Raw genomic sequence first — 21,304 nt, forward strand, 5'->3', positions numbered from 1 at the left:
ATTTAGCCGGGTGTGGTGGTGCATGCCTGTGATCCCAGCTACTTGGGAGGATGAGGCAGGAGAATCGCTTAAACCTGGGAGGTGGAAGTTGCAGTGAGCTGAGATCACGCCACTGCACTCCAGCCTGGGCAATAAGAGTGAAACTCTATCTCAAAAAAAAAAAAAAAAGAAAGAAAGAAAGAAAAGAAATTGGAGGTGGCACTGGGGAGAGAAGAGGTGAATGGCAGGGAGAAGTCTGAGGGGCGGTGGCTTCAACCTATCCTGTGAACTCCACAGATTGATGGGCTCTTCTTTCCTCAAGGGCTTGGGGTCTGTGACCACAGCCTCTGCCCCGTGACCAAACCTCCAGCTGGACCCAATACTTCTCGCTGCTTCTGCCCCCAGGGGCTCTGGCCTGTCTCTGGCCCCCACCCTACCCATGGTTCTGAGTTAGGTTTTTAATTTCTTTTTTGAGATGGAGTCTTGTTCTGTCGCCCAGGCTGGAGTGCAGTGGTGCAATCTCAGCTCAGTGCAACCTCCACCTCCTGGGTTCAAGAGATTCTCCTGCCTCAGCCTCCTGAGTAGCTGGGATTACAGGTGTGTGCCACCATGCCCAGTTAATTTTTATATTTTTAGTAGAGGCAGGGTTTCACCATATTGCCCAGGCTGGTCTTGAACTCCTAACCTCAGGTGATTGGCCTGCCCCAGCATCCCACAGTGCTGGGATTATAGGCGTGAGCCAAGCCCGGCCCTAAGTTAGGTTTTAATCAGAATCCGGGGCTTCCTGCACAGAAGTGGCTCTTGTCAGAATCAGCCCACATCCTCCCACTGGCCTGGGGATCTTGAGCCTGCCCTTCTGCCTCTCTCCCTTCAGGCCTCTCACCAGAGACCTCCAAGTCCTACAGAGGACACCAGGCAGGGCCATGCAAGCTTGAGGACTGAGGTCAGACTGTCAGGAGCCTTCTGGAGATGGCTCCCAGACTATGCCCCTGTTAATGCTGTCCAGGAAGGCATCCATTTGGAGCAGTGCCTCCTGCCCTGCCACTTCTCCTGCAGCAGGCTGGCAGCCCAGCCTCTCCCTTGGCAGGTACCCCCAGACCACAGGCCAGCCCTCCCCGCAGGCCCAGCATGGAGGGAGGCTGAGGACTCATCTTGGAGAAGGGCAGCAGTCCCATCCTCTCCCCACCCGCTTCAAAACACCAGCCCCTTAACCGCAGCTGTCAAAGTTTGTGGCCTGGCCTGATGCCCCATCTTATCCACCAGCTAAGTTTGAAGGCAGAAGGGGAAGACTGTCACTGTCACAGGCTCAGCCCACAAGGTTCAGAGCTGGCTCAACATATCCCAAAAGCCAAGCAGACTTTATTTCTGCAGCAGTCTCTGCTGGCCAGGGTGCCTGCACTCCTCTACCCTCCGCCCTTCATGGCTGCTGCAGTGGCCACAGCTGTGGCCCGTGGCCAGGCACATTGTCAAGGTTCAGCGATGCTGCAGTCATAGCAGAAGTTGAAGTTGGTGGGGGGTGGGGGCACAGGGGGTGGCTGCTCAGGGATGGGCACGTTCTCCAGCTCCAGCAGACGCAGCTTGGTCTCCATGGTCAGCAGCTGCTCCAGGTCCAGCCGTGTCTGCTCACTGCTCATGGGACTGCCCAGCAAGGCACTGAGCCCGTCTGTCCACAGGTAGAACTGGGGGTGGCACAGAGCCATGAGGGTCTGCCCATCTGCCTCCCCTGCCCAACTGCTGACCTCAGCCTGGCGGACACTCACCTCCCGCTTGGAGGGGGCAATGAAGTTGAGGTACGCCTCCTCCTCCCCGCGGTCATAGCTGATCGAGAAGGCCAACTCATAGAGGTCCTGGGGAAGCAAGGGAGCGGGGACACTGAGCAGAGGACAGGGCAGGCAGAGGCGGGTGGGAAGGAGCCCCCCGGCCTGCTGTACCCACCTTGTTCTGCTTCCCGGAGCCCTTCTCCCGGACATGGGGGCAGTCCTTGCCTGTCAGGAGTGCCCTCATGTCGGCCACAGGGACTGCAGGAAGAAGGCTGGGCTGAGCACTGCGGCCCCGGCAGTGCCGGGGCCCAAGGCGGTCTGGGGAGAGCAGGTGTCTGGCCCCCGCCCCTGCCCGCCTTACGTTGCTCAGGTAGACTCTCCAGGGTAGGCGGGCTGGCGCCCTCCTCCATGTCTCCGTACTGCAGCAGCTTGTGGTTGGGGGACAGGCAGCAGAACCACAGCTTGTCTGTGGAGAAAAGGAAGAGGGCCAGAGTGCTGAGAGGTCCTGACACCAAGCCAGCCGCCCTCTGCCTGCCCTCTGCCCCCCACCCATGCCCACTCAGAGACCCTGGCGCCGCCGGCTGCTGATCTTGCGGAAGAGCGTCCCCTCACAGAGGCGGAGCAAGCGCTGCTGGCGGATCAGGCCCATGAGCTCTGGCTTCAGCTTCTCCCGCAGCTCCCTGATAGAGGGGTGTCACTGAGCACATCTGACTTGGGGAGTAGCCCAGGGGGCACCAGGGAAGGTGGGGCTAGGACTGAAGATCCATCCCCGCAAACTCACAGTATAGGGGGAGCCAGTGTGCCCTCCTGGTGCAGCCGTTCGGTCTGCCGCAGCCGCAGCACCTCCCCGTATGTGAGCGCATTCACCTTGGTTCGGAAGAGCTCCAGGGAGGTGGGCTTCAGGGCCAGAGTGCGGGCCAGCTGCTCCCGCACCACCTGCATGACCTGGGGCCGCCCAAGCTCAGCTCAGGGCCTGAGCTCTGTACCCAGATCAGCCCCCTGCCCTGGCCCAGGCCTCCCAGCTCCCACCCCACCCACCTTGTCGAAGTCCTCCTGTGTGGCCCGCATCTCCTTCCAGGTCTTATTCAACAGCTGGATACCCACACAGAAGAGCTCGTGGAAGCTCTGGTCTTGGCCGAAGAACATGGGCGAGAAGTCCTGGGCTGTCTCAGAGCCTGGAGCGGGGGGGCAGGAGGGGCTCAGGGAGAAAGTGCATGCAGCCCCTGGCCCTCTCTGCCCTTCCGTCCCCTGCTCTTAGCCATGCTGTGCCCAGTCCCGGCCACTCACAGGGCTCCCCAACGTGGAGCAGCTCACACAGCAGCACCGTCAGCTGGATACTGCCCCGGGCAAAGGGGCACTCGTGCTTGTCCTCGCGGCTGCTGTTCTCTAACACAAACTGGAGGGGGCAGAGAATGGGGCAAGATGTCACGGCTAAGCCCATGGGGACCCTGCCTGGGGGATGCTGCCACCCCCCACCCTACCCTGTCACCAACCCGGCTGTACGCGCTGGGTGCATTTCTGGAGAAGTACAACATGTTGTCCAGGGCCAGTAGACCGGGGGGCACGCGCTCCAGGTCCTGCGCTGGGTTGCTGTTCTGGGGGAAGTGGGCACAGGCAGTTCAAGAAGGGTCATAGCCCCCCGGAACAATAGCCCTGGGCTGAGGCAGGGTTGGGGAGTTGGGTAGGGGGGATACTCACAGAGAAGCCCAGTTTGCGGAACTCTCGGGCACAGAGGGAACGGCGACGGTCAGCACTCAGCCCGGTACCCGAGGACTCCCCCTCCACCTCGAAGGCAGCCTGGCGTAGGACCTGCAGCTGCTCCCGCTGCTCCTGGGGTCAGTGTCGGGTGGCAGGGGAAGGGATCAATATTATAGATTCAAGGCCAAACTCCAAGCCACCCCCGCCTTGTCCCCACTAAAGACACACACCTGGCTGTAGGGGTCCAGGGGCGTCCGCATACGCGGCTCCAGCAGCCCCAGCGTGAGGGCCTGCAGTACATACAGGTGATGAGCCATCTCGTCGCCCATTGGTGCTGCACTGTGGATGATGTTCTGCAGGACAGCCAGACCCAGGTTTGAGCAAGGGCTCACTGGGTGGCAGGGGCAGAGAGGTGCCCCTGGCCCACCACCTCCTACCTTATAGATGAACTGGCGAAGGTTCCTCTGCCAGAGATAGTCAAGCATGTGCTGAGGAGGTAGAAAGAAAGGGGGCTTAGATTATTTCGCCCTAGGGTGGGGCGGTGCCTACCGGGTGCTGTCCACATCCAGCCACTGATCGACACTAACCTTGCGTTCTACAGGGCTGGCCCCCTGCAGCAAGGCTGTCAGCAGGGCCATGGCCTTGGTTTGCAGTTGCTGGTTCATCCTATGGCAAGAAGAGGGCTCAGTGGAACATTCAGGCTCCAGCTCTGCTCCCCACATCTGGACCCCAGCCCCAGAGGCTTACACTTGTAGGTGCACCAGCAGCCTATCCAAGGGCACCTCACTCTTGACCAGCTGGCCCAGGGCTGGGCTGCTCAAGGTCACACTCTCCAGCAGCCCAAGAGCCAGGGGTGGCACGGAGGCGTCCATGAGGTTCATGTTCACGTAGCACACCACCTGTAAGGGGTGGGGGTGTCACCACCTCACCCCCATGGAACCCGGGTCTACCACTGCCTCACTGCTCCACTGCCCCCACCCGCTGCCCTAGGAAAGCCCACCCACCTTCCTCACAAAGGGGATGCTCAGTGTCTCCCAGGACACCACGCCGTGCTCCATGAGCTCCAAGAAGGCCCTCAGGCTGAGGGCCAGCACCTCTCCTAGGCTGGAGGGGGGACATCTGGGGCTGAGCAGGACCAGACCAGGACCAGAAAGCCCCACCATCTCCCCCAGCCCACACATCCCTGTGCTCACTCGTCCCCATCCTCAATGATGGTGCCTAGTCTCTGGAGCCCATTACGGCTGATGACCTCCCTGGCAAAGGTCATGTCCGAGGCCAGAGGGACAAGGTATCTCAGGGCTTCCCGGCGCCCTTCACGACTGTCACTCTGCAGCCCACCCAAGAGCTGCTCAGCCTCAAGGTCCTGGCAGGAACGAAGCAGGAACAGAGGTGAAGAGGTTGGGCACAGTAAGGGTGGGACCTGGAAGTGTGCGGCCCGGGGTGTCAACTACGTGGCTCAAGGCAGGTCTGGGGCGGCGGCCTCCGGGGTAGGGGCCTCTGGACCTGGGGCAAAGGGGCAGGGATGGGGTAGGCAGGCCGCGAGGGGGATTACTGGGGCCGTGCTGAGGCATAGGATGCTGCCATTCTTGATCTCCGCGCGGTTCTGGAGAAGACAGCAGAAAGGGCAGCGAGGTCAGGGAGGGCACCGAGGACTGATCAGCTGGGGTGTCGGTGAGGGCAGCTGGGGGTCAGTAAAATATCGCGCTCCGGTAGCGGGATGAAGAGCCAGAGATATCGGGGCCAGATGGGTTAGCGGGGTCGGAAGGCGGAGGGTGGGGCGGGGAAGAGGGTACTCACATTCTCAGTGATGTATCTCCTGTGCCCATCCGCAAACTGCAGGGCGTAGCGCTCAGAGTGCGTCAGGCTCCACCTACGGGGCACGAGGCTCAGCGAGGCCGGCAGGGGGAGCCGCCCCTCCTGCCCACCCGCCCTCCCGCCCTCCAGAGACCCTGGCCCGGCAGCACTCACGCGTCGCACACCTCCTTCAGCACAGTGGCCAGGGGCTTCGCCTGCAAGTGGAGCGGTCATTCTCGCGGCTGGGGCAGGGAGGGATGGGGAGGAGCCTGGGGGGAGGGGTGGGGCGGGCTGCCCCGAGGGCCAGGGGGCTACTGGGAGGTGGGGCCGCGGGGCAGATGGAGGCGGGACCAGCCAGGTGACCTGGTCCAGCTGGATGAGCTGCGGGATGGCGTCACGCATCTGGATGGCAATCTTCACCACGTTCCGCGGAGGCGTCATGGTCCAGCCGGGGCGTGGGCACCTGCACTTTTCGGAGACCGTGCACCTGCGGCCAAGGGCACACCTGGCCTGGGGCCCCTGGGGACGAGAAGGTCCTCCCTCTTTCCGAGACCTGACCTTGGTGTCCCGCACTCGCGGCCCAGACTGACCTGGCCATGCAATGCGGCCTTCCCATGAGAGCCGAGGTTAGTTCCGGGTTGGAGTCCGGGGATGGGAAGGTAGGACGGCTCTGCCTGCCCCGCCCCGCCCGCCCCGCCCCGCCGAGGCGTCCCCGCCCCACACCTACGTGCAGCAGGTGGTGGCGGGGAGGGCAGGCTGCCGGAGGCCGCCCCACACCCCCGGTTCCAGCAAGGTGACCCACCCAGTCACACTGCCAATCCAGCACAGTCCCAAGGAGGGTCCCGAAAGAACCACATCAGAGCTAGCCTTAGGCACGGTTTTTATTCACTTGGACACTGTACAAATATTACAATTTCCTTTTGCTGCAAAAAGTATAAAAATAATCTTTATATAGGAATCCATTCGTTACTGTAAATCTTTCTAAATCTCTGCAAATGGCTCTAAATGAGGGTAAATGAATAAGCAGAAATGAAGATAGGATATGGGGCAGCAGGAGGTGGGGTCAATCCTCAGGGCTGGACCACCCAGACTCCTCCTGAGACCTCTGTTCCTTCTTGGTAGCCACCCCCACCACCTGCAGGTTCTAGGGCTAAAGGCCCAGCAGAAGGGGGCACGTGAGAGGGCCAGGAGGAGCTGGAGGGTCAGGGGGTGGGGGACAGCGAAGGAAGCTAGGGGTGGTGCTGGCACGTGCCCAGTTCCATGCCACCCTTCACTCCTAGGGGAAGTAGCTGGCAGGAGCAAGACAGTGAGGCTCGACAAGCTGCCCTATGGGGGGGCGATGGCAGCTCCTCGGTTCTGTGCCACTAGTGCCACTGGGTGGCAGCCGAGCCTGGGCTGGGGAAGGCCGCAGAAAGGGAGAAGCAAACACTTTGGCTCCACGGTGATGGGGGCTGATTCCGTTCCCCTGCTCTGCAAGCACAGAAGTGCCAGCACATGAGCCGGAGCTGTGGCCAGAACTGTGTGGTGAGGGGAGGCTGGAGAAGCCAGGCGTCTGTGGCTCTCAAGCTGTGTAGGGGTCGGATGGGGGAGGTCCCCAGGCAACCCCCAGGTCAGACAGTCTGGGTCCCAGCCACACAGGGCATGTCCCTGTCAGTCAGAGGTTGAGAACAGGCACATCAAAGAGGTCACAGACACCTTCACTCTCGTCCAGGTTGTAGATATAATCGTGGTCTCCGGGAGGTGGAGAAAGACGGAGCAGCGGGGCAAACACTGCAGAGAGCACTAGTCTCAGGCCCTGGGCCAGGGCTCCCCTAGCAGCAGCCCAACCCCTGCCCACAACCACTCCCACCTTCCAGGGCCACCCACCTTCTGAGGACATCAACTCCTCCAGCAGCTCCGAGCTCATGCACTCTGGGAATGGAGGGAGCTCAGTTACTAACATTCCAGCTCCCAACTCTCCAGCTACCAAAGCCCAGGAAAGGGAACCCCACCGGCCCATCAGGAACTTCACCCTTTGCCCCAGTTACCATAAGCGCCACCACAAGGTCCTCAAAAGGGCAAGAAAACAGCCGTAGGACCCAATGAGCTGTGTCCCTTACCCCTACCCCCAGGGAGGAATGCAGCAGCCTACCTCGTGTGGGATCAAAGATTTCTGACAGCTCTTTGGGGAGTTCCAAAACTGAAAAACAAGAAAGCCATGCTCAGGACACAAGAGGTCCAACCTGGCTCCACTACAGCCCCGTGGCTTCTTCGGATCCTATACCACCCACCCTGAGGCTCCACACAGCTGAGGAGATGTAGTAGGCCCTGCCTAGGCCAAGCTGGCACTGTCTGTTGGCCTCACTTGCTAAACCTGAATTCCTCAGTGCTGAGCCCAGGGCACCAAAGGCCCACTGCAAGTGATTGGTACAGCTTTTCTAACTCAGAAAGGTCACAGAAGCGTCTTTCTGGGCTCAGCATGCACCCCCTGTCTGATGGAAGGTACCCCATCTGTCCCACCCTTGCTGAGCATCTGCTCTGTGCAAGACTCAGAGACCAGACCCTGGGTCAGGTCACCAGGCAGAGGTGGTGGCGCTACAGGGTGATGACTCCACTACAAACCTCTGGCCAGGAGGACACAGGGGAAGCAGAAGAAAATGCAACCAGAGAGGACCATGAGGGATTTCACATGCCAGGCTCAGGAGTTCAGATCTTATCTGGTGGCCCTCAGGGAGTCATTAAAGGTACTTTTGCAAACAGAGAAATGCCACATTTTTCTGTTGGGCCTGCATTTCAGAAAGATTAGTCTGTCAGTCAGGGTAAAGAGAAAGATGCTGAAGAATCCAGGATAGAGGTGGCCAGGGGTCATCCTGAGTGCTGAGGATACCAGGGGATAGGAGAGGACATCTGGGACAGACCTCGCTTAGCTGGCATGGGGTGGGCAGCAGAAGGAGGAGGGAGAAGGAGCTGGAACTAAGAGTGAGAGCCAAGGATCAGGCCTGGATAAATAGGGCCGACGGTAGGGTGTGCAGAGGTGGAAAGCAAGCTTCAGGGAGAAACTAAGTTCAGTCGAGGACACGCAGGAATAAAGTGTCCATTGGATGTACAGAGGACGGCAGGTGGACACCAAAGTGCATATCGGGAAAAGATCTAGGCCAGGCGGAGGCTGGGGATTCGTTCACCCAGAGCTACAGCCCTCTCCAGGAGTGGAATGGGACACAGCCCTCAAAAACAGCAATGTTTAAGGACACGCCAGGGAGAGTTCAAGAAGCCAGTGAGACAAGAGAGCCAAGACCTGGCATAATTATGCCAAAGGAGGAAAGAATATTGACACGGACCAAGAGAGCACCAGCAAAACAGGCTGGAGGCTGCTGGGCTCGGCAGGCCTTTGGTAGCTTCTCAAGAGTGACACTGCTGTAACACTTGGGCTGGGGGAGTGACTGCTGCAACTTGAAAGGTGACTAGGAGACCAATGAGTGGAGATTACTTTTTCAAGGAGTCCAGACAGAAAGGAGACAGAGAAGATGAGAAAGAGTGATACAGAGAGGTGTCAATTAGTGAGGCGGTGCTCCAATGGGTGGCAGGAAAGGGCTTGAGAGAGGGCAGGGAGTTCTGTGTTAGCCTAGGATGGGGTACTAGAGGGGGCTCCAGCACTGACCCAGAGGTGCTGGCAGAGAGCTCTCGTGTCCGACAGGGTTGACGGGAGAGCTGGGTTCCATCCCCATTGTTTCTGACCGAGGACTGGACTGAGGCTAGACTCTCTCTCTCTGCTCCTAGGGGGCAGGTACTCACCACCTGTGGGGTCTGCCTTGATGGGCTCAAAGGAGGTAGAAGGGTTGGGTCCAGATAAACTGCTGCTGTTACTGCTGCTGCTGCTGCTGCTGCTACTGCTGCTGCTGCTGCTGCTGCTGCTGTCCAGCAGGGCAGAAGACTGCAGTGGCCGGGTGTCCAGTGCTGTTGGGCCCAGTGGGAGTGAACTGAGCTCACCACTGTCCTTGCTATCAGTTCCAGGGCCGCCACTCACTGCAATGATAGCCCCCAAACCCAGTCACACAAGGTCAAGAAGAGATTGTTAAACCTGGCTGTGCTGGAACCCAGACCCAGGAGGACCCAAGCCTGGTTTCCAGACCCAAGGAGAATTAGGCATTGCCAGTCACCCCCGAGGAAGTAACATAAAATTTGTCACTACAGGAGACAGACAGGAACATAAGACCTACAGAAAGAGACTCGTGGTCAACATGTCTGCTGTGGCTGTACTTCAAGACAGGCTACCAGGGCAACTGAGACACCAGTGGATGTGGATCTGGGGGAGAAAACTGCCACCAGCAATGTCTCTTCCCACAGTCAGAGGTTCCCTATTAAAAAGGACCCATTCAGGCGGGCATGGTGGTTCAAGCCTGTAATCCCAGCACTTTGGGAGGCCGAGGCAGGCGGATCATTTGAGGTTAGGAGTTCGAAACCAGCCTGGCCAACATGGTGAAACCCCGTCTCCACTAAAAGTACAAGAATTAGCTAGCTGCGTGTGGTGGTGGGTGCCTGTAATCCCAGCTACTCAGGAGGCTAAGACAGGAAAATTTCTTGAGCTCGGGAGGCGGACGTTGCAGTGAGCCAAGATTGCGCCACTGCACACTCCAGCCTGGGGGACACAGTGAGACACCGTCTCAATTTAAAAAAAAAAGGCTCATTCATTACCATAGCAAGGGAAGGCTAGGTGGAGGTCAGGAAAAAGACAATCCCCATCTTGAAGGGTCTCTTCCAACTCTGAGTGTGGTGTTTCACAACACAGAGATACTGCCTCTTGGGCCTCTGTCACAAGCTCCCATGGTGCCTCACCTGTGATCTCAGCTGCTGGGCCAGCCATTCCCTGGACTTCCGCACTGCCGGGGACAGGAGTGGGAGTGAGTTGAGGACTATTTGGACGTGAGGCTTCCTGGGATTGGGACTGGGCTAGGGCAGGCTTCGGCAGAGGTGGAGGCGTGGAAACAGCGGGCGGGTTCTGGAGCAGATCTTCAGGTGGTGGCACAGGCACAGCCACAGGGGGTGAGCTCCATGCCTCCTTGTTCACCAGCAGAACCTCAATGGGACCACTCACACTCTTCAGGTGAATCTGGTACTTCTTCTGCCCATTGAGACCCTAGAGATGGGTGGTAAGGAATGGGAGATGGGTAGAATTGGAAGCAGGCTTGGCTCCTGCCCGACTCTGTCAGGACCAGTGTCCTCTCCCACCCAGGATGCCCATCCTCCTAGATAACCGCAAACTCCAGGCCTCCCCTACCTGCCCCACCCGGGACTTATCAGTCTCCACAGCCAGCACCCGCCCTCAGCTGACCCCGCCTGCCTGGGCTAAGCACCCACCTCTGGGATGGGCACCTCCAGGCTGGTGCCTGATGGGGCCCGGATGGCCAAGAGGGTATCTCCTAGAATGACATGGAGAATGGGTCAGAGCCCATGGGCTCAATCTGAGCTGGGAACAGAGGTGCCTGTCTTTTGGAGCAAGGCAGGAGATCATGGTCTCTGAGGGACTAGACAGTGGACCTCACCCATTCCCCATAGTGGCCGGGCAGAGCTAAAGCTCTTCTCTTCCTGAGAGTCCAGAGTCAGTAACCAGGAAATCTGGGTTCAAGTATGTGGAGTCGGCCGGGCGCGGTGGCTCAAGCCTGTAATCCCAGCACTTTGGGAGGCCGAGACGGGCGGATCACGAGGTCAGGAGATCGAGACCATCCTGGCTAACACGGTGAAACCCCGTCTCTACTAAAAAATACAAAAAAAAAAAACTAGCCAGGCGAGGTGGCGGGCGCCTGTAGTCCCAGCTACTCGGGAGGCTGAGGCAGGAGAATGGCGTAAACCCGGGAGGCGGAGCTTGCAGTGAGCTGAGATCGGGCCACTGCACTCCAGCCTGGGCGACAGAGCCAGACTCCATCTCAAAAAAAAAAAGAAAAAAAAAAACCAAGTATGTGGAGTCAAATATCACTGGCCACAGGCACCTCACTCCTCCACCGATGGCTGTTCCCTAGGTGAAGGTATTCTAGCCAAGGCCAACATCCCTTTCCCATGACCAGTCAGGAGGATACATGATGGAGAAGAAACACATCAGCGGGGCACAGTGGCTCACACTTATAATCCCAGCACTTTAGGGGGTTGAGCGGGGAAGACAGCTTGAGCTCAGGAGTTCAAGACCAGCCTGGGCAACATAGCAAGACCCTGTCTCTTTTTAAAAAAAAAAAAAAAAGAAAGAAAAAAAAGGAACATATCCTGCATTCACAATGCAATTAAACTAACAAGTTGGAGGTGGGCACCCCCATGCCCTGCATGTAAGAGCCTGCACACAAGCAAATACACACATATCCTCTCTCCCTTTCTCCCCCTTGTACCTCTATCATACCCAAGAAGCCAAATCCAGGAAACAGTACAGTTGGGAACAGACCCAGGAACCCACTCCAGAATTCCTGTACCCTCTTGGTATAGCTGACCTCCACAGGGTCCCAGTGACACTCAGACAGAAGACTTACCCTGCCTGGTTCCTCTCTGAGCAGGCCCGAGAAACCCTCTTAAGAGACGGAACTCTCCTGAGACACTGAGCCCAGTGCTTAGGGATTTGGTTGAGCCCAGCCCACCCCCTCACCCCTACCCAGGCTCTGCTCACCAGCAAAGCATCTGCAGATGTCCTCATGAGTGACGTAGGCCAAAGTGTGAGGGTTAAGGAGAATGGCCGATGCCCTATGGTGACAGATGGCAGACTACAAAAAAGACCCAATTCTTTAGCCAAGGTCTGACACACAGGCCCCTCAGAGAAAGTTCTGGGGACTCAGGTCCACTGGGGGAGGGATCACAGGCTAAGACTGGAAGGGGAGAGGCTCTGAGGAGGGAGCCTGAGGCTGGGCCATGGCCAGGGGCTACAAGACAAGCTCCCAAGAGGAACAGGGAGCTTGCCCAGGGCAAGTTGAACCAGAGGGCCCCTTGCCCACTCCCCCCAGGAGGGACCGCCAGGAGGATATCAGCTGTTCTGCACGTCCTCTGTGACGTTCCGGATGCTCTGCTGCACCCACACCTTGTGCTGGTCTAGTTCTTGCTCCCGCTGCTGCAGCTCCTCGATCTCTGCCTTGAGCTCAATCAGCTTGTCGGCAATCTCCCGGGTATTGCAGCCAGGCCCCACACCCCTGAGCCCAGGGAGTGGGGCTGAGAGGGACTGCTGAGAACTCTGGGTCCCACGGCCCCTGCCTTCTTTGGCACCCTCCACCCCACACCCGACACTTCTGGGTGGGAGACTCTACTACCCTCCCACTATCCCCACTCACTTCCACTGGATGCTGTTCTTGGACTTTTTCTCGATCAGCCCGATACCTTCCAAAACATTGGTAATGTCGTAAATCCGCCGCTTCTGGCGTACAGCTAGGGTGTCAGCTGCCTGGCAGACAGAGTGGAGAATGCTCAGCCCCACTCTCGGGTGTACCCCCAGCCACCCTGAGACGTGGTCTGGGAAGGGAGTAACCTGGATTCCAACCCTGTAGTGCCTGCCAGGCGCTACTGCAGCTCAGGCCCGCAGCTCTGTCCCATAGGCAGCTCTTCTCCTCGCCAGCCAGGAAGGGCCACGAGGACGAACACCTGGAGCCCCGAGCCTGGCCCATAGCTGTAGCTCAATGGCCTCGGCCGAATGAATGAAACATTCCCCGGCTTCTCTCCTGTGAGAAAGCACACGATGGCGGCCGGCTCTCGGAGGACCCAGCTGGGCCGCCCCCGGGGTTCCCGCTACCGGCCCAGGCCTGGTCCACCATCCTCCCTTGTCGCCCCTTAGCCCGGGCCGCACCAGCTTGAGGTCAAGCACGCCGTCCTTGGCCTCCTGCAGAAGAGACACGAACTTGGTGGTGAGCAGTCCCAGGCTCTTTTCGTGCCGGCTTGGAGTGCCCGGGGGCGGCGGCGCCTGCGGCCCGGCCTCCGCCATCGCGTCCGCCCGCCGCCTCCCCTCAGCCAGGCCAGGCCAGGCCGGCGCCGCCGCCACTTCCGCTTCCGTTCCTGGCCGTCCGGCAGCCGGAGCCAGCGTTGCTGCTTCCGCTTCCGCCCCGTGCGTCTTCCAGGGAACGCGGCGCTATTGCTGTCTGGGGGTGCAACCGCAAAACTTCAGGGACCATTAGCAAATGTCCAGCCGCCGAATAAGACGAAAACTACCTGGGTAGACCGGGAGTTGGGATGAAGTTAGGGAGGAATGAGGAGGGCGTCAGTGGGCAGCCCTGGCAGTAGAGAAAGGGATGCCATCGGAACTTTCCTTGCCAATCTGCCCCAACATCACTAACTCTGCCCAGTCCCCATCTCGGGAGACAAGACCACACTACCTGACTAATACAATCTGTTCCCTCAAACCAGTTCCTTTTTAATTTTTTTCTCTTTATTTATTCTTTTATATATTTCAAACTCATTTTACTGCCACATCAAAAATGTTCCTAAAGGTTGCCCTACTGTCTTGGGGTCACCCCATCTATTCCTGTCCCTCACTTCCTGCCAAACAGCAAGCACTAACTATATCTACCTTGTCCACCTCTCTCCATCCATGGTCCTAGCCTCATCTTTCGCTCATCTTGTCCTCCCGCTACAGTGCTCAGAGACTATGGGGTTATATACACTTCAGCCAATGCAAACGTATTTACCTATGTACATATATCAGTAAAGCACTCAGAGTCATTTCTGGCATGTAGGAAAGTTTGCTAGGGTCATTTTGTTACTTTTAACATTGTTACTATTTATTATTGTTTCTTTTAGGTCAGGTTCTATGGGAAATGGGACTCGAGACAGGGTTTTGCAGCAAGTTTGTTGGGGATCCACACTTCTTTTTTTTTTTTTTTCTTTTCTTTTTTTTTTTTTTTGAGACAGGGTCTCACTCTGTTGCTCAGGCTGGAGTGCAGTGGCAAGATCAATGCCATCTCAGCTTCCTGGGCCCAAGCGATTCTCCCACCTCAGCCTCCCAAGTAGCTGGGACCACAGGCATGCACACACCATGCCCGGCTCATTTATTTTTAGTTTTTGTAGAGATGAGAGTCTCACTATATTGCCCAGGCTAGTCTCGAACTCATGGGCTCAAGCGATCCTCAGACCTCAGCCTCCCACAATGCTGGGATGACAGCGTGAGCCATCACACCTGGTCAGGATCCACACCTTTAAGGGAGTAAGACAAGCAGAATTGGGCAGATGCAATTATATTATAGGCCTGAGCCTATGCCACTAGGATCTCTGAAATTGGGGTAGCACTTCTGAAGAGTTTATGTTCACGTGATGGTACCATGCTTTTGCACCCCAATATTGATCTCAGCAGCCTACACTCCTGGCAGCTGGAGAATGAGCACTTCTGTCCTGAAGGGTGGATTTGGGTGGTGGACTGAACATCCACTAAATTATTACCACCTTATAGTCCCTTCCCTGGCTCCCTATAACTCTCAAGATAAACACAGCTGCCCAGTTGCGGTGACTCACGCCAGTAATGCCAACACTTTGGGAGGCTGAGGCAGGCAGATCACTTGAGCCCAGAAGGCTGCCATGAGCTATGATGGTGCCACTGTACTCCAGCCTTGGTGACAGATCGAGACCCTGTCTAAAACAAAACAAAAAAAAATACAGCTTTCATGACCCTCTCCTGCCATCCCCCACCACACCCCTCTTCACAACAGCCTGCCACCTCTCACGCCTCCGCAGAGGTACACATCCTCCTCAGAGGCTGACCAACACAGTTTTCATCCTGTGCTGTTGATGTCGTCTGCATCCATATCTACACACCCTGCCCACCACCCCAGCTTGAGGCCAAGTCTAGCAAATCCCTGTCTCCTCTCCTGAGCACTAAGAGGTTCTGGGTGGGCTGGTCAAGACTGGTTGAATACAAGTACACCCCACCCCTCCACCCCTCAGGGAAGTGTCGCCCAGCCCTCCCCACCCTCCGTGCAGACACTCTTTCCTGTTGGGAATAAAATGCCAGCGACTCAGCTTCCTTCCTTTCTGTTGATGGCCTTGGGGAGGGAGGAGCCTTGGTGGGAAGAAGGGGCTTCTGGGCTGGGGAGTGGGAGAGAGATTTCTTTGGGGAGAGGAATTCAGCTGCACACTGGAGTCAGCTGGAGTTGCCCAGGCCCTGTGAGCAAGTGGCAGGCGTGCCCAGCTGCATCGGGCAGCTCTCAAGGCCAAGGTCATTTGTGGAGGGAGAACTAGACGCCTGATCAAATCTGGTAAGTTTTGTATCAAACTGTCCTGTGCAGCTCAGAGCAGGACCAGGGTCCAGTGGAGGCCTGTGCCCACCCTGACTCGCTTGACATCTGCAGGAGGCACGACTGGGAAACCTAGCAGGCAAAGCCTCCCAGGTGCCCTCCGCATCACACCCCCTCCCTCTCACTTCCTGAGAGGGCCAGGAAGAACCTTCTTCCTCCTTCTCAGAAGGGCTTAGACAGAGGCAGCAGCTCAGAGAGGCATCTACTCTGCCTGCTTGCCCCGGGCCCACCTCAGCTCTGGCTCCTCCAGGTCGGCAATGGACTCAGCAGCCAAGGATGAGATGCAGCCGGAGTTGTCCCCTGGTATGAACCTTCTGGGTGGACTGGGGGAGGAATGATGGCAACAAAGATAGGACTGGCTGGGCGCGGTGGCTCACGCCTGTAATCCCAACACTTTGGGAGGTCAAGATGGGCGGATGACCTGAGGTCAGGAGCTCGAAACCAACCTGGCCAATATAGTGAAACCCTGTCTCTACTAAAAATACAAAAACTAAGGCCGGGCGCGGTGGCTCAAGCCTGTAATCCCAGCACTTTGGGAGGCCGAGACGGGCGGATCATGAGGTCAGGAGATCGAGATCATCCTGGCTAACACGGTGAAACCCCGTCTCTACTAAAAATACAAAAAAAACTAGCCGGGCGAGGTGACGGGGCGCCTGTAGTCCCAGCTACTCGGGAGGCTGAGGCAGGAGAATGGCGGGAACCCGGGAGGCGGAGCTTGCAGTGAACTGAGATCCGGCCACTGCACTCCAGCCTGGGTGACAGCCAGACTCCGTCTCAAAAAAAAAAAAAAAAAAAAACTAGCTGGGCGTGATGGCGCATGCCTATAATCCCAGCTCCTCGGGAGGCTGAGGCAGGAGAATCACTTGAACCTGGGAGGTGGAGGTTGCAGGGAACCGAGATTGCACCACTGCACTCCAGCCTGGGCAACAGAGCGAGACTCCGTCTCAATAAACAAACAAAGAAATAAATAAGAAAGCTGAGACTGGGGGCACTGGGCCCTCCTTCCCTAACTACACGGCTGCCCAGGCTCTTCCTGCCCAGGGCCTGAGTGGCCGGAGCAGGAGCGGGCAGAGCAGCTGGCCCGGGGTGCAGCGCTTAAGTGGGCCTCGGGCATCTTCTACCGGCCGGAGCAGCTGGCCAGGCTAGGCCAGTACCGCAGCCGCGAGGTGCAGCGTACCTGCTCCCTGGAAGCACGCCTCAAGGTAGGCATGGGGTGGGGGGTGCCGGTGCTGGGACTGTGCTGCAGGGCTGGCCTGGTCTCACTGGCTCCATCTCTCCACAGTCAGTGGTGCAGTCATACCTGGAAGGCGTGCAGACTGGTGTGTGGCAGCTGGCCCAGGCCATTGAGGCGGTGCAGGGAACCCGGGAGGCCCTGAGCCAGGCCCGTGGGTTGCTCCAGGGCATGTCCCAGGCCTTACGGACTCTGCAGCCCCTACGGGAGCGGGTTGCCCAGTACAAGCAACTGCAGGCCATGTCTCACTTGCTGCCTCGGCTGCGGGCAGGTGAGCGTGCAGGGACCCTGGGCCTCAGCCTCCAATAGTCAGTCCACAAACACCCATCCCTAATGAAGGGGCTGGGGCACTAGATGGGGAACTGCAAAGAGGGGCACACCAGGGACCTCCCAGAGAGTAGCCCGGGCTTCCCATGGCCTACGAGGCAGGGTGCAAATCAACTCATCCTGGGATTCCCACATGTGGGATGCTTGAGTCAGGACAGACACCCAGTCACATGACTCTGGCTACCTGGTTATCAGTATATTGAAACTTTTCCCTACAGAGTGGCTGAGTGAGTACTGGCAGGACCCCCCGATCTCCCCTGCCTTCCCTCCGGGATCCTCAGCTTCCTCATGTTCCATGAGCTCATGGGTTGACCTCTGGCCCACCAGGACATTGCCAAGATCCTCTTAGACTGGCCAGTACTCTACTGGTTATTTTTTTTTTTATGTATTTATGGTTTTTTGTTCATTTTTTGTTTTGTTTTGTTTTTGAGACAGTCTCACTCTGTCGCCCAGGCTGGAGTGCAGTGGTGTGATCTCAGTTCACTGCAACCTCCATATCCCAGGTTCAAGCGATCCTCCTGCCTCAGTCTCGCAAGTAGCTGGGATTACAGGCCACTATGCCTGTCTAATTTTTGTATTTTTAGTAGAGATGGGATTTCACCATGTTGGCCAGGCTGGTCTCAAACTCCTGACCTCAAGTGATCTGCCCACCTTGGCCTCCCGAAGTGCTGGGATTACAGGCATGAGCCACTGTGCCCAGCTTACTCTACTCTACTGGTTATTAAATATTTTATACATCACCCCAGCCCTGGGCCTCAGTATCCCCTGCCGTACACATTGAGGCGGTGGGAAGGCTGAGACCCAGGGCCATCTCCTTTCCACTCTCATTAGTGCCAGCTGCAGTGGCCCACACACAGACCCTGATTGATGCCCAACAGTTCTTGGAGGCATATATGAGCCTTCGGGAGCTGGAGCAGCTGCGAGAGGATACGTGGGCACCCCTGGGGGGCCTGGAGTTGCCAGTCTTCCAGGGGCTGGACCTTCTGTTCGAGGCACTGGGCCAGGCTGTGGAAGCAGCTGCAGGGGCCGCGGGGAAGCTGGCACGGGAGGACCCAGCCCTGCTGGTGGCTGCTGTGCGTGTGGCGGAGGTGGAGACTGGACGAATAACCCCCCTGGGCCAGGTCCCCCGGGACTGGCGGCAGCGCTGTCTGAGGGCACTACAGGAGGGCCTGGAGCAGACCCACTTTGGGTCACCTCTGCTGCCTGCGCCAGGGGCCCTACCAGGGTGGCTGGAGGCTCTGCGAGTGGCCCTGCCAGTTGAGTTGGCCACAGCTGAGGCACTAGTAGCGCCTTGCTGCCCGCCGCAGTACAATGTGGTCCAGCTATGGGCCCACACACTGCATAGCGGTCTGCGCCGCAGCCTGCAGCACCTCCTTGCAGGGCCTGAGCTGGAAGCTGCGGATGCCTTCGCCTTGCTGCACTGGGCACTGCATGTATACCTGGGGTCAGTGCCTTTGGGGCGGCGGGATGTGGGGGATCAGAGGCTGGGGACTTGGTGTGACACCAGGCCACCTATCTCCAGGCAGGAAATGATGGGGAGCCTGGAGTTGGGGCCTGAGGCTGATGTGTCGCAGCTGGAGCCCCTCCTGACCTTGGAGAACATTGAGCAGCTGGAGGCAACATTTGTGGCCAACGTCCAGGTGAGTAGTTGAGGCAAAGGTCCAGAGCAGTCCTATGCATCTGCTGTGGGCCTTTATCTGCAGAGTGGAATGTCTACCCATCTCCGGCAGGGTCAGATCCCTGCTACATTCCTTTGCCCCTGGCCCCTCCCTCCAGGCAAGCGTGTCCCAGTGGCTGCAGAATGCACTGGATGGGGAGGTAGCTGAGTGGGGCCGGGAGCAGGGGCCCAACACGGACCCGTCTGGCTCCTATTACTCACCAATGCCAGCCATCGTGCTGCAGGTAGGTGGGAAGTGGCCACACAGGCAGGCACCCTCCATGGGGCAATGGGGAGGAGAGAAAGGAGGGAGGCTTTGCTGATGGCTGCTCATTTCTGCCTGCAGATCCTGGAAGAGAACATTCGTGTGGCCAGCCTGGTCAGTGAGTCACTACAACAGCGAGTGCATGGCATGGCACTGTCAGAACTGGGCATATTCCTGAGGAGGTCTGTCAAGGCACTGACCCATTCCTGATCCCTATCCCTGCTCCCCAGGCAGCCAAAAGGGACTCTGAGTGAATAAGACATATCACAGGGAAAGGGCTCTTTCAAACCAGGACTTGGGTATCTTGGAGGTGGGACAGGAGTACCAGGGACTGGGGCTGTGGGGGTGCCAGCATGGCAGCAAGTCCAGGAGCCACCACTGCCCATTGCAGCTTCAGTGACGCTCTGATCCGATTCTCCCGAGACCACCTCAGGGGGAAAGCAATGGTCCCTCATTACGTGCCCTACCTACTGGCCGCCCTCAACCACCAGTCAGCACTCAGGTACCAGAAGGCCCCTGGGGAACCCCACCTTCACTAACCCCCTATTGAGTACCTATTGTGTATGGGCCCAGCCCACACTAGGACACTAGGGACTTTGGACTCACATCGCCCTGGGGTTCCAATTCTAGTTCTGCTAATTACTAGTTATATGACCTTGGATGGGTTACCTAATCTCTCTGAATCTCACTTTTCTCATTAGTATTATGTGGGAACTAACGGAATGTTCCGAGAATCACATGAGATAACATGTCAAGTGCCTACCATAGTGCCTGGCACATGATGTCAATTGCTCATTCGTCCAGCGAATATTTCAAGGCCCTACTCTGTGCCAGTAATATCTGGGGTTACAGCTGTGTGTACACACACACACACACTCCCTTCCTCTTGGGTGGTATGTTCTTTTTGGTGGGGGCAAGGAAAACAAGTTAGTGATGATTTTTACTCCTTCCTCACTGGGATAGTTCCCTCCCTTTACGAATGAGGAAACAGAAACAGAAAGAATGTTTTGCTCAAGGTCGCACCGCGAATTAGAGGCAGGTCCCCGCTGGGCTGTGTCCTTTGTAGCTCGCCGAGCGCCGCCTCCCAGCCCTGGTCCATGCCTGAGACCAGAAGTGCAGGGAGCCGCTGTTCTCGCTCCCTCCCATCAACACTTGCCCCACAAGGTGGCGCCGGAGGGGCTGGACCACCGAGGGCCATGCGGGCCTTGGCCTTGGTCCTGAAGCCGTAGTTTTGCTCGGTCCAGCTCCTCAGTGTCTGTCCTGCAGCTGGACGGGGCGCCTTCAGGGGCCTTGGCTCCGGTGGAAGCTGCGCTGGACAAGTTACAGAGGAGGATCTGCCGCCTGGTGTTGGAGGCGCTGCAGGTGGAGCTCCAGGTGAGGCCTCTTTCAGGTCAGGATGGGAGAAGGAGGTGGAGAGGTACAGCGTACAATGGGGTACAATGGGGTTCTCCGCGGCAATGCCAGGTCTGGATCATTTCCCCAGCCCCTGTTCGCGAACCTGCCCTCGCGCCAGTGGCTGTCGAGCCCTGAGCTGCTGGAAAGTGTGTGCGAACGGACGGGGCGTTTCTGCCGGGACTTCGGGCGCGTGCGGAACCCCACGGTTCAGGTGTGTTGGGGGAAAAGGCTGGGGAAGGGGCGGCGCGGGTGAGAGAGGCGACCTGCACCCACCTGATTGCCTCCCCGCAGCTGCTACTGGCTGAGGCCGAGCGCGCAGTGGTGCTCCAGTACCTGCGCGCGCTGATGCAAGGCCGCCTGGTGTGCCGCGGAGCGGACGAGAGGACCCAGGCGGCCGAGCGCCTGCGGCACGATGCCGCCCAGCTTCAGCAGCTTTTCCTCGGTTTGGTGAGAGCTGCTTGGCGGGCAGACGGGCGGGAGTCTCAGTGGTTGGGTGGGAGACGAGGGCTGGCGCGAGACCCTACCCCGACGTGCTCAGGGCCTGGAGGAGAACGCGCACTGCGCGCCGGTGCTGCTCGCCCTGAGAGAGCTGCTAAACCTCCGCGACCCCGCGCTGCTGGGCCTGGAGGTGGCTGGCCTGCAGCAACAGTTTCCCGACGTGAGGTGCGGACGGGGGTCCAGGAGGGAGGAGAAGCCGGAGGGCGGGGAGAACGGGGCTGACACGCCTCCTTGGTGCCCCTGCAGCGAGGACCACGTCTCCGCCCTCTTGGGCCTGCGCGGTGACTTGTCCCGGGAGCAGCAACTGGCCGCTCTCAGCTCGCTTCAGGCTGCGCTGCCGCCCTCGCCCCGCGCTAGCCGCCGCGCCCTCTTCAGCCTCGTGCCCGCCCCAGCGCCCTCGCCGGCCTCCTGCCTGCCCTCGGGGTCCTGCGCCCGTGCCCGGCTGCTCTCAGAATAAACCACGGCTCCCGGACGCCTGAGTGT

The 21,304-nt window shown here is 58.3% G+C and overlaps 3 protein-coding genes across 16 annotated transcripts; 1 reads left to right on the forward strand and 2 right to left on the reverse strand.

Annotated features, from left to right (window-relative positions):
• Positions 1-1,293: 1,293 nt before the first annotated feature.
• ELMO3 (engulfment and cell motility 3) lies at positions 1,294-5,898 on the reverse strand. Of its 5 annotated transcripts, XM_021932072.1 has the most exons (21): positions 5,822-5,875; positions 5,595-5,694; positions 5,406-5,446; positions 5,235-5,307; positions 4,990-5,040; positions 4,631-4,800; positions 4,442-4,541; positions 4,185-4,336; positions 4,025-4,103; positions 3,875-3,925; positions 3,668-3,790; positions 3,438-3,569; positions 3,233-3,334; positions 3,027-3,135; positions 2,778-2,914; positions 2,521-2,684; positions 2,307-2,419; positions 2,101-2,205; positions 1,915-1,997; positions 1,740-1,826; positions 1,294-1,658 (listed from the first exon to the last, which is right to left on the reverse strand). In XM_021932072.1, the coding sequence occupies exons 1-21, from the start codon at positions 5,845-5,847 to the stop codon at positions 1,446-1,448; spliced, it is 2,211 nt and encodes a 736-aa protein (XP_021787764.1). In that variant the 5' UTR covers positions 5,848-5,875; the 3' UTR covers positions 1,294-1,445. The 5 variants fall into 5 exon arrangements, 4 of the variants coding, with proteins under 4 accessions (XP_021787764.1, XP_003917074.2, XP_031514024.1 ...); XM_003917025.5 differs by having other exon boundaries at positions 5,595-5,898; XM_031658164.1 differs by having other exon boundaries at positions 3,668-3,925.
• A 196-nt stretch (positions 5,899-6,094) lies between these two features.
• On the reverse strand, positions 6,095-13,224 carry E2F4 (E2F transcription factor 4). Of its 3 annotated transcripts, XM_003917024.4 has the most exons (10): positions 13,015-13,222; positions 12,506-12,615; positions 12,206-12,367; positions 11,854-11,897; positions 10,566-10,627; positions 10,044-10,344; positions 9,003-9,233; positions 7,363-7,410; positions 7,098-7,142; positions 6,095-7,001 (listed from the first exon to the last, which is right to left on the reverse strand). In XM_003917024.4, the coding sequence occupies exons 1-10, from the start codon at positions 13,147-13,149 to the stop codon at positions 6,886-6,888; spliced, it is 1,254 nt and encodes a 417-aa protein (XP_003917073.1). In that variant the 5' UTR covers positions 13,150-13,222; the 3' UTR covers positions 6,095-6,885. The 3 variants fall into 3 exon arrangements, with proteins under 3 accessions (XP_003917073.1, XP_021787765.1, XP_021787766.1); XM_021932073.2 differs by lacking the exon at positions 7,098-7,142 and having other exon boundaries at positions 13,015-13,224; XM_021932074.2 differs by lacking the exons at positions 10,566-10,627; positions 12,206-12,367 and having other exon boundaries at positions 11,854-11,947; positions 13,015-13,224.
• A 2,026-nt stretch (positions 13,225-15,250) lies between these two features.
• On the forward strand, positions 15,251-21,293 carry EXOC3L1 (exocyst complex component 3 like 1). 8 transcript variants are annotated; one of them, XM_017953489.3, is made up of 14 exons: positions 15,251-15,409; positions 15,699-15,751; positions 16,490-16,650; positions 16,731-16,950; positions 17,838-18,450; positions 18,529-18,646; positions 18,783-18,908; positions 19,010-19,110; positions 19,320-19,430; positions 20,173-20,302; positions 20,412-20,534; positions 20,615-20,770; positions 20,862-20,986; positions 21,068-21,293. In XM_017953489.3, the coding sequence occupies exons 2-14, from the start codon at positions 15,706-15,708 to the stop codon at positions 21,276-21,278; spliced, it is 2,241 nt and encodes a 746-aa protein (XP_017808978.2). In that variant the 5' UTR covers positions 15,251-15,409; positions 15,699-15,705; the 3' UTR covers positions 21,279-21,293. The 8 variants fall into 8 exon arrangements, 6 of the variants coding, with proteins under 6 accessions (XP_017808978.2, XP_021787759.1, XP_021787757.1 ...); XM_021932065.2 differs by lacking the exon at positions 15,251-15,409 and having other exon boundaries at positions 15,437-15,751; positions 16,475-16,650; positions 20,195-20,302; positions 20,393-20,534; XM_021932064.2 differs by lacking the exon at positions 15,251-15,409 and having other exon boundaries at positions 15,438-15,751; positions 16,475-16,650.
• The last annotated feature ends 11 nt before the right edge of the window (positions 21,294-21,304 follow it).

Source organism: Papio anubis, chromosome 18 (genome assembly GCF_008728515.1).
Source record: "Papio anubis isolate 15944 chromosome 18, Panubis1.0, whole genome shotgun sequence".
Taxonomy (NCBI): Eukaryota; Metazoa; Chordata; class Mammalia; order Primates; family Cercopithecidae; genus Papio; species Papio anubis.

What these genes read in the sequence shown, in the direction of transcription:
- ELMO3 (XM_031658164.1), bottom strand. Translation starts at nt 5,847, where the DNA reads ATGGGAAGGCCGCATTGCATGGCCAG. An exon ending in GGAGATACATCACTGAGAAT is followed by an intron (nt 5,041 to 5,234) that starts GTGAGTACCCTC and finishes TGTCTTCTCCAG; the next exon opens with AACCGCGCGGAGATCAAGAA. An exon ending in CTGCTGGTGCACCTACAAGT is followed by an intron (nt 4,104 to 4,184) that starts GTAAGCCTCTGG and finishes TTCTTGCCATAG; the next exon opens with GATGAACCAGCAACTGCAAA.
- EXOC3L1 (XM_021932064.2), top strand. Translation starts at nt 15,706, where the DNA reads ATGGACTCAGCAGCCAAGGATGAGATGCAGCCGGAGTTGTCCCCTG. An exon ending in TGCCAGCCATCGTGCTGCAG is followed by an intron (nt 18,909 to 19,009) that starts GTAGGTGGGAAG and finishes TTCTGCCTGCAG; the next exon opens with ATCCTGGAAGAGAACATTCG. An exon ending in CAACAGTTTCCCGACGTGAG is followed by an intron (nt 20,987 to 21,067) that starts GTGCGGACGGGG and finishes GTGCCCCTGCAG; the next exon opens with CGAGGACCACGTCTCCGCCC.
- E2F4 (XM_003917024.4), bottom strand. Translation starts at nt 13,149, where the DNA reads ATGGCGGAGGCCGGGCCGCAGGCGCCGCCGCCCCCGGGCACTCCAAGC. An exon ending in GCGTGCTTGACCTCAAGCTG is followed by an intron (nt 12,616 to 13,014) that starts GTGCGGCCCGGG and finishes TCTGTCTGCCAG; the next exon opens with GCAGCTGACACCCTAGCTGT. An exon ending in GGAGTTGATGTCCTCAGAAG is followed by an intron (nt 7,002 to 7,097) that starts GTGGGTGGCCCT and finishes TGCTCTCTGCAG; the next exon opens with TGTTTGCCCCGCTGCTCCGT.